At 35.1% G+C, this 9,518-nt stretch overlaps 1 protein-coding gene across 2 annotated transcripts; it reads left to right on the forward strand.

The window, feature by feature from the left end:
* Positions 1 to 223: 223 nt before the first annotated feature.
* On the forward strand, positions 224 to 8,857 carry LOC127955995 (gastrula zinc finger protein XlCGF57.1-like). 2 transcript variants are annotated; one of them, XR_008153421.1, is made up of 4 exons: positions 224 to 275; positions 651 to 754; positions 7,238 to 8,419; positions 8,569 to 8,857. XR_008153421.1 is itself a non-coding variant. In XM_052553732.1 (3 exons), the coding sequence occupies exons 2-3, from the start codon at positions 670 to 672 to the stop codon at positions 8,356 to 8,358; spliced, it is 1,206 nt and encodes a 401-aa protein (XP_052409692.1). In that variant the 5' UTR covers positions 224 to 275; positions 651 to 669; the 3' UTR covers positions 8,359 to 8,857. The 2 variants fall into 2 exon arrangements, 1 of the variants encoding a protein (XP_052409692.1); XM_052553732.1 differs by having other exon boundaries at positions 7,238 to 8,857.
* Positions 8,858 to 9,518: the final 661 nt, after the last annotated feature.

The following is a 9,518-nucleotide window of genomic DNA, read 5'->3' on the forward strand; positions in this document are numbered from 1 at the left end:
ATTGTAAGTTCATATCGTGGTTTTGATACTGTGGTTCTTCTACGATTTTATTGTAGAAATACTAAAGTAAAACTGTGGTAACAATGATTATATTAACCATATTTTTTAAATAATGGATCTGTAACTGCTGTAGCATACTAATAGTTTTTTGTACTCACATTGGTTTTACTCATAGACGGTTATTAATGCAGCAGTCACATTGGACTTTTATTTTGGTCTGGCGGCGTGATGTCATAAGTCTGCGTCGAGCTTCTCCGTCTGTGATCGTAAGCAAGGTTTGTTTTCATTCATTTACATGCCGTGGTGAACTATAATATGTATTAACTATTTTTTTCTAAAAAAAAAAAAAAAAAAAAAAAAAAACACGAAACGGAACGCTTTTTACCGCTAAATGCATCCCTGTTTCTAATAGCTCGATGCCTGTGTGAAAGTGTAAATACAACAACAGCAAACAATACGTTTCATGATTACAAAAACGCTAATTTTTTTTAATGAAACCTGATTATTTCATTATGAAATAAATTTAAATACTTTTTAAATTATAAACATTGCATATAAGTTATTTAAATCTTAGTGTTAGTTTTGAGCCATACTCTGATCGAGACGAACAGATTTAATTTTCTTTGTTATTCTCATCTTGATCATTACAGAGTGTACAAACACAGAAAAATGGCGTTTATTAAAGATGAGACTGAAGACTTAAGGATTGAAGAAGTATTCAGTCTCAAACAAGAAGATTTTGAGGGAAAAACAGGTTGGTTTCATTCTCAGTGCATTTGATTCTTATAAAAACGTTGGCATGATTTTGTTGTGATCTAGTAGTGTAAGATCATTTAGTGAATTATGCCCAAAGTCGCAGGCGTATGATGCCTGGTGTTTTAAAACCTGTTAAGAATTTAAGTTGTGTATTCCAGTCATATCTTATTTTATGAAGTTATTTCCAAGTTAAACATATTTTAACAGCCAGGTTCCCTGAACACTTCCACCAGGGTGCGTTAATAACTGTTAATGACGCACACCATAAACCAATGTTCAGCGGCAGACAGTGAACCTATGTTTGATCAATTTAGCCTTCTCAAATCATCACTACTTGCCTAGAATAAAGTCTATAGATATAAATCAGTTAAATCATATCACATTAGTTTAAATGTTTAACCTATATAAATGTGTGCTATTAGACGCATATCTAATCATATGTGCGGAGAGCTAAAGTGTGCTTTACAGGACATGAATGCACCTGTGCCATTATTTATGCTCATAAAGGTAAGCGTAATACATCGGAACTGTAAAGGGAATACTTTTATTTGTGTGCACTGACAATATCAACAAAATGTTGTACTTTTATAAAATAAAGCATACATAAGGCCTACAGGGTGCGCTTTCTGCAATTTTAGCCAGGAGCGTTTCACAATAATAGACCAAACTCATAAAATGCTTTCCTCAAATTCAGACTTGCTAAACATATAAATGTTTAAATTGCTAATTTAAAACTTAATAATTCAAATCAAAAACGAAATATCTTTTTACCGATTTTATAAATATGGCTTTAGCCCTATTGTTGTTTTTTGCTGTCGTGTACAAGGATATGTTTGCAGATTCTGTACTGCATGCTCCCTGATGCTCTTCACGGTCAGCTGTCACTTGTATGCTAATGCGTGCGTATGTATGTTGTATATTGCATAGGCGATATATGCTATTTATATTATAGGCAACATTATGAAATATTGATTGTGTGCTCTGCACTTATATCTGCACAATATAATAGGACATAAGCTAAATGAGCCCGAGACCAATCTGTAAAAAAAACATAATATATATATTTTCTTGAGCCGGGCCGAATGGGACGTGTCTGGCACCCTTTGGGCTTTCAGACCTCTCATGTATTATGCTCTCATTAAGGGCCAAGCACCGAAGGTACCTATTGAAATCGTTGGCGTTATTCTTCTTCTTCTCCTGCCTCAAGTCTATGGCAGCCCATAGAACTGATTGCGGGAAGGTTGTATAATTTGGCACAGTGATAGAGGACAGTGTAAACATTAACTTTAGCAAATTTGAAGTCTCTAACTCCAACTCACTAGACACTAAAATCTCAATATGTTTATGCTAATAACTTTTGAACCGTAAGCCAGAAAATGAAAATTATTTTTTCCTCTGAGTCCTTGGCTCATGCCAAGTCGAATAAACCCCAAAATTCAAAAGGTTTAGTTTTTTCGCTATTTTCAATTATTAACTAATCCTAGACGGTTAGTCCGATTTTCACTAAAATATGCTCAGATCATCTTCAGACCATGCTGACAAAAAGTTATGGAATTCAAGTTGATTCGTAAAACCCTTCTCGAATGAAATATGAAAAAATTTGATGAAAAGAACGCAAAAATGCATGTGAGGCTATATCTCGGCAACAGTTTGGCATATTGAGACCAAACGTGGTGTGTTTCATAATATCCATGACCTGAGACTACCTGCAGTGTTCCGACACAGCACCACATAGTGGTCAGAAGATATGAAAAATGTAGATTTTGGCTTATAACTTCTGAATGGTTTGGCCAAAAATCACACAACTGGTCTCTGTTGAGTCAATATCCAATTTTCCCGTTTCAGCCATTTTAAGCATCGGCCATTTTGAATTGTTTTAAAATGCTGTATTTTTTTAACACATTATCGTATCGTTATGAAAATAATTACAAAAATCTTCGGCTCCATGCCCTGAGGGTACTCAGAAAGTTTAGTGGCAGCGCCACCTTGTGGTCAAAAGTTATAATGAAATATCTAAAAAATGCTATTAACTTTTGAATATATTAGACTATTGAAATGAAAATGGTCTCCCTGTATTCTTTGGATCATGCCGAGAACATGGATACCAATTATGCCAAAATTGGTCATACTTCCGCCATTTTGATTAATGTTGAAAACCTACTTTTTCGAACTCCTAGACTGTTTGTCTAATTTTCACCAAATTTCACTTGGATCATCTTCAGACCAAGCTGGGAAAAAGTTATGGATTTTGTGTTGATATACGAAACATTCTCATTTAGCGCATCAACAAATTTCCTAGAAGGGTGCCAAAATGCATTTGAGGCTGTATCTCTGCAAAGCTTTGACATATTTGCACCAAACTTTGTATGTGTCATCGCCACCCCACACTGACCATGGTAACAGCGCCACCTATTGGTCAAAAGTAATAAACCAATCATTAACCATACATTTTTACACTTATAAAAATGCTAATAACTTTTTATTACATTAGCCCATTGGAAACTGGTCTCAAAATATTCCCTGGCTTATGCCGATAACATAGATACCAAATATGCCAGATTAAGCTGAACTTCCGGTCCGCCATTTTGATTTATATTGAAAATCTACTTTTTCAAACTTCTCATCAGTCGTTGGTCCGATTTTCACCAATTTTGAGCCAGATGGTCTTCAGACTGTGCTGACCAAAAAATATGGATTTTGTTTCGATAGACAAAACCGTTTTCGCATACCACTGCAACGAGTTTGAGGCATCATGCCAAAATGACACTTCTGGTTGTATCTGCTATGCTTTGGCATATTGACACCAAACTTTGTATGTGTCATTAACAAGTCAAACTGATTTTATAACATCGCCACCTATTGGTCAAACTTAATAAGCCAAGTAATCATGCTAATAGTGGTTGTATTTAGGATTTTTTTTAGCCATTTCAATTACAATAATCCTAAAATTGCTGTTATCACTCATTAATGCATTTGGTGTGATGCTCCATGCCATGCTTAGCTCCTATATTTTCCGTTGGAGTGCTTGGCCCCGTAATTGCTGCTTGCAGTTATATTTTCTAATTGTTTTCCTAGACTTGTTTAATTTTTTGTTGTGGGACTGGCAACCACAGAGTATATGTCATGTGACCTTATCAGTAACTGAATGAATGGAGGAGTTTGTTTTTGTTCAATGACTGTGTGCCAGTCAGAGTGATTGGAGGATGAGAAAAGCACTATGTATTTTCTGTGTTATAGGTGTGCAAGTACAATATAATAGGCGACATGTCATGAAATGTTTTTAATATACTATGGAAACTGTATTTAATGTGATCACAATCTATTAAAAACATTGTAAGTTAGGCCAGTTAATTGTAATGATTTAATTTCCACATTTATTCAAGCTATGAATACATTTTGAGAAAGCAAGAAAAGAACAACGCATCAACGGAGCAATTATTCAAAGTGCTCCAATCGGGTCGCTTATGGCAAATCATTTGATTCAGAATGTTAGGGTTGGGAATTGTTAGAAATCTTTCGTTTTCACCTAACGCAGGGATGTAAAACAAATTTTCGGGCAAGGGCCAGATGAGAAGAAATGTCACCATTTGCGGGCAAAATCACAGCGCACTAAATTACAAATAAAATAAAAAACATTTGAAAGATGCTATTCTGTAAAACTGCATTTCATAAGACCTTAGAAACTGTTCGTGAATACTCGTATTGCTTTTTGAAAAAAACAATTATGTCTTAGTTATGGCAATCAAAAACTTTGAATATTGTTTGTCAGATACTTTTCAGTAATGCGAAAATAAAAAAATCTGTTATTTGCTATAAACTGCAATACTCTGTGTACAGACAGTTAAATTAGATATAAACAATAATGTACTAACTAGAATCACATCAAAATGTAAGAAAAGAACTGCCTTTTAACATATTTAACAACGCTATAGAATTTCTTATGTAAGGAAAAAAATAGTAAACTAAATTCTTTATGGTTAATGCAACTGAAAAAATTATTCACTTTGGATATGAACATCTGTACTTACTGCTTATTGCACTTCTGGTTAGATTCTAACTGCATTTTGTTGCTTGGTACCTTACATGTGTATTGACAAAATTGAATCGAATCTAATCTAAATATACACCAGAAACAAGGACTTTAATTTATCAAAGAAATACCTAGATTACATTTGTAATGTATTAAGTTTGGCATCATAAACCATGTATGATTTTAGTTCCTGCTTCCTGATACCTGACAGCTGACCTGGTACATCTGTTGGGCTTGCAGTAAACGGTGAACAGAAGAGATTCTTTCTCAAGTTCATTGAAGACATGGAAGCAATCCTGAAACTCATTCTGCAGACCAACAATATTTTCTTTGTATCTGTCCATGTTGTCTTTGTCGTGAGCGATGTGAACCGATTTTAAAGAAGGGAAATGAGCTGGGTTACCTTGGGAAAGCTGTGTCGAATTTCGGTATGGTAGGGTTAACTGTGAGAAATATCTTTTTCAGATAAAAAGGCGTCATATTGCCGATGGTTGAGCCCCTTTGCTCTGATAAAATTAAAAAATTTTATTACCACATTCATAATATTGTCCATCTTTAGGGTTTTGCCACACAATGCTTCCTGGTTTAAAATATAATGAAAAAGTAAAAAAAAAAATGTATACTAGGGATGTCACGGTACCAAAATATCTGTATTTGGTACCAATACTAGTGAAAATCATGGTTCTCGGTATCAATTGCAGTTTCAAAGCGAAATGCAAAAACATGCCAATTAAAAAAACAATGTATTAAAGTTAGAGGGTGCATATCCAAAACAAACAGAGAATCAAAGGCATAGATCGATGATGACATGGTGACTGAGTGTGGAATCAGGGGAGTCGTTGTCTTCATCCCCACAGTGGGGGTGGGGCTGAGAGTCGTAGGAGCGAAATGAGGATGCTAAAGTGATTGCTAATGAAGGACGAGTGTGCTGCATGGCTTGAAAGCAGCGGAGCTTTTATTATGCAACTGTTGACCACTTCTGCTCCTTCCGGTCGCACGTATATGAGGTAGAACAGCGCTGTTTTCTCATAGTAGATACTTGCGCGTTTCTTGAAAGTTTGGTTATAATGCTACTCTGTTCATTCGTCACCTGTCAAATAAAACGCACAACATATCGAAGTGTCTTTAGTTTTTCCATTTTTTTCTACGAAACAAACCGACGGTGTATAATGTCATTGGCAGGTGACGCATTTCACTAGTTAAAATAGCTTATTTCTCCGGAATTCCCTGGAATTTTTGGGTTAATGTAGGTACACATATTAGCAAAATATATAACACTGTTCTAGTGGTTGTTGAATATTTTAATTTAAAAAAATCATTCATATTGTGCATATTAAAAGTAATAGGCTGAGTCTGACCAAACGCAACATTAGAACATTGATCAACATTAGATCATCATCCAGCTAAAATGTAACATTTCAGTGAATAACAAACCTCTGCATTTATAATACATTTACATAAGATTACATATATTTAAGACATGTGTATGTCAAGTTGATGGAAACTTTAGCATTAAAAATTCTTTACAATAAAGTTTCCATTTGTTAGATAACATGACCTATCAATAAACAATAGTTACATTTAAAATTATTCCTATTACGGTAAATTTCTAAATAACATTCACATTAATGTTATAATATTGTTCACTCACTGTATGTTGTTGTTAGCATGCAAGTTACGCCTGTTTCACACATACTCCCTCTGCGGTGCGTATGCGTTGCTTTTTTTTTTTACGCACCCATGTTAACGGATTCCAGCGTTCACACTGCACGCGGTTGCGGCCCGTCAGTGCGTTCCAGGAGAAGTGCGTCTGCAGCAGTAAAGCGATCGTTTACGTACCGAGTCTATTTTTGTTCATGCTGCATGCACTGAATTAAAGTGACAGCGCATTGTTCGCTGTAAAAATTAACATGGATTGATGTGGAAATGCAGTAATTTCACAATTTTTGCAATATCCTAACAAGATTATAGCTAATTGTTGTGTTTAAATGTTTTGCCGCTTGCTTGAACAGCTTATTATACAAACCTAGAAGTCAAATGCATGAATAATACGTTGTTTGTTGAACTTAAACTGATGTCTGATTATGAAAGATTGTTACTGTTCTGTGATAAGTCACAATGCTTAAAAGGATTATTATTATTTACCATGATTTGAAATATAAAGTAACGAACAAATGTTGTGTTTGTGGACTAAACAGCTGCGGATCAGTACCGGACTGCAAATGCATCCAGTGTGAAAGCACAATGAGTCCGTGCTGCTTCTGCTCCACATACATAACAAACACATGTAATTCATGAAATTGTATCAAAATAATAACAATTTTGTGACGCAATTGTCGGCTTTCTGCTGTTACATCAGGGTTTGTTTTTGTGTCAATTTAATTTCTTATGATCTTTCACATTTTTTTTTAAACAAGTTACTGAAAATTCACTGTTTAACTGTTATTTCAGAGTTTATTGAAGACAATAAGGATAAGGAGGAATTGAGTGAAGTTGAGGATAAAAATCATGCATCAAAAATCAAAAGTGGAGAAAAACCCAAACAGAAAGATTTAAAGAAAAGAAGAGCCGAGAAATCTTCCAACTGCTCTCAGTGCGGAAAGAGTTTCTCACGCAAAAATAATCTTGAGCGTCACATGAGAATTCATACTGGAGAGAAACCGTTCACTTGTGATCAATGTGGCAAGAGTTTCTCACGCAAACGTAATCTCGGGCTTCACGTGAAAGTTCATACTGGAGAGAAAACATTCACTTGTGATTGCGGAAAGGGTTTCTTACGTAAATATCATCTAGATGTTCACATGAGATCTCACACTGGAGAGAAACCGTTTCCCTGCACGCAGTGTGGCAAGAGTTTCACATGCAAACACATTCTTAAACTTCACATGGTCATTCACACTGGAGAGAAACCGTTCAATTGTGATCAATGCGGGAAGCGTTTCTTTCGCAAATATCATCTAAATTCTCACATGAGATTACACACTGGAGACAAACCATTTACCTGCACTCAGTGTGAGAAGAGTTTCATATGCAAATCTCAACTTGAGCTTCACATGAGAGTTCACACTGGAGAGAAACCATACATTTGTGATCAGTGTGGGAAGAGTTTCTCACTATCGTCAAGCCTTAGGAATCATATGATCACCCACACTGCAGAGAAACTCTACGCATGTGCTGAGTGTGGCAAAAGATTTTTGTGGGCTACAAACCTGAGGACACACCAGAAAGTTCATACAAAGGAGAAGCCACATTCATGTAATTCATTACTAAGTTTGAAAGAACATCACAAAAAGCATACCAGTGTGGGAAAGAACATGTGCTTTGTGTGTGAAAAGACTTTTACTTCAGCGGGCAATTTAAAAGTGCATGAGAGGATCCACACTGGAGAAAAACCTTATAAGTGTTCACACTGTGACAAGAGATTCAATCATTCATCAGCTCTGAAAACACATTGGAGGATTCACACTGGAGAAAAACCTTACAAGTGTTCACACTGTGACAAGAGATTCAGTCAGCAATCAAATCTGAAAACACATGAGAAAAGCCACACTGGAGAGAAACCTTATCAATGAAATGCTGGCCACATGCAGTGCAATCGATCTTTGCTCTACATAAATACAAAAAGATATCACAGTAAGTAGATCATCTTCATTATTAATACCTGACCTGTAGAGCACACACGCAGCAGATCATGTTGCTAATGTTGCTAAATTGGCAACAATGCTCTCTGAAACCAGTAATCCCAATAAATTTTTGTGTGTGTGGCATATTTCTTTGCACAGCTTTGAGGGAATATTAATCACAAGTGACGAGACAAAGAAACATTATCTAAAGTTTTCACAGTGAGTAGAAAAGATGTTGTTCCTGCCCATGGAATAATGTCCTAGTTATATTCAATATATCATTGTGCTTTCATATGAGTTTCATATTATGTTCAATATATAGCATAAGCAAAACCGTAAGAATAGTAATATCATTAAAACTTTACAGATACCCATTGGTTTATCTCATTAGTTTCATGTTTACTTGGATCGTTTCTGTATTTGCTGATTAAATGCTGACTAAATATCATTATTGGTGAAATGTTACCTTTTTTTAGTAATACATTGCTATTTTTGCTGTTTTCATTTTTTTTTCAACTTGTGTGCTAACTGTATTAGAAACCGGAAATGCCATCATCTTTTATAATATTATTAATTAATATTATTATTGCTTTTTTGGCTTTTAAATTTCTCAGTGAAGGTTTTATTTGCCTAATAAACTACATTTTACTCCTAATACGACTAAGATTGATTTTTTTCTACATTAGCAACCCTCCTTCTTCTGTTTCTTCTAGCGTTGGGCAGATACATCCTAATATCTAAATAATTATAGGTCGCCAATTTTCTTTTTGCCAAGTAAGACATGTTCCTGGATCAACATTGTTGTCCAAAAATATAGATTTAACCCAATCCCTACCCCTAAACCTAACCCTACCCATAACTTATTCCTAAAATCAGTGGGAAATGAAATAGATTAAGAAATTAGTGGGTTAAGAAATTGGCACTCTATTGCGGGGCAGGTTGGGGCACAAAAAAACTAAATTTTTAAAAAACCATTTATTTTGCATGGAATTTAGTGGTGGAAATTGATTCTTTCAAGAGATTCATTGATTTTCAGTTCGTTCACCAAAATAATAAATTCACTGATTTGTTCAGTGACCATTTCTTCATATTATGCAAATACACCAGCA

This window comes from Carassius gibelio, chromosome B4 (genome assembly GCF_023724105.1).
Source record: "Carassius gibelio isolate Cgi1373 ecotype wild population from Czech Republic chromosome B4, carGib1.2-hapl.c, whole genome shotgun sequence".
Taxonomy (NCBI): domain Eukaryota; kingdom Metazoa; phylum Chordata; class Actinopteri; order Cypriniformes; family Cyprinidae; genus Carassius; species Carassius gibelio.

Coding starts and splice junctions, on each gene's coding strand:
- LOC127955995 (XM_052553732.1), top strand. CDS start 670: ATGGCGTTTATTAAAGATGAGACTGAAGACTTAAGGATTGAAGAAGTA. Junction 755..7,237: donor AGATTTTGAGGGAAAAACAG/GTTGGTTTCATT, acceptor CTGTTATTTCAG/AGTTTATTGAAGACAATAAG.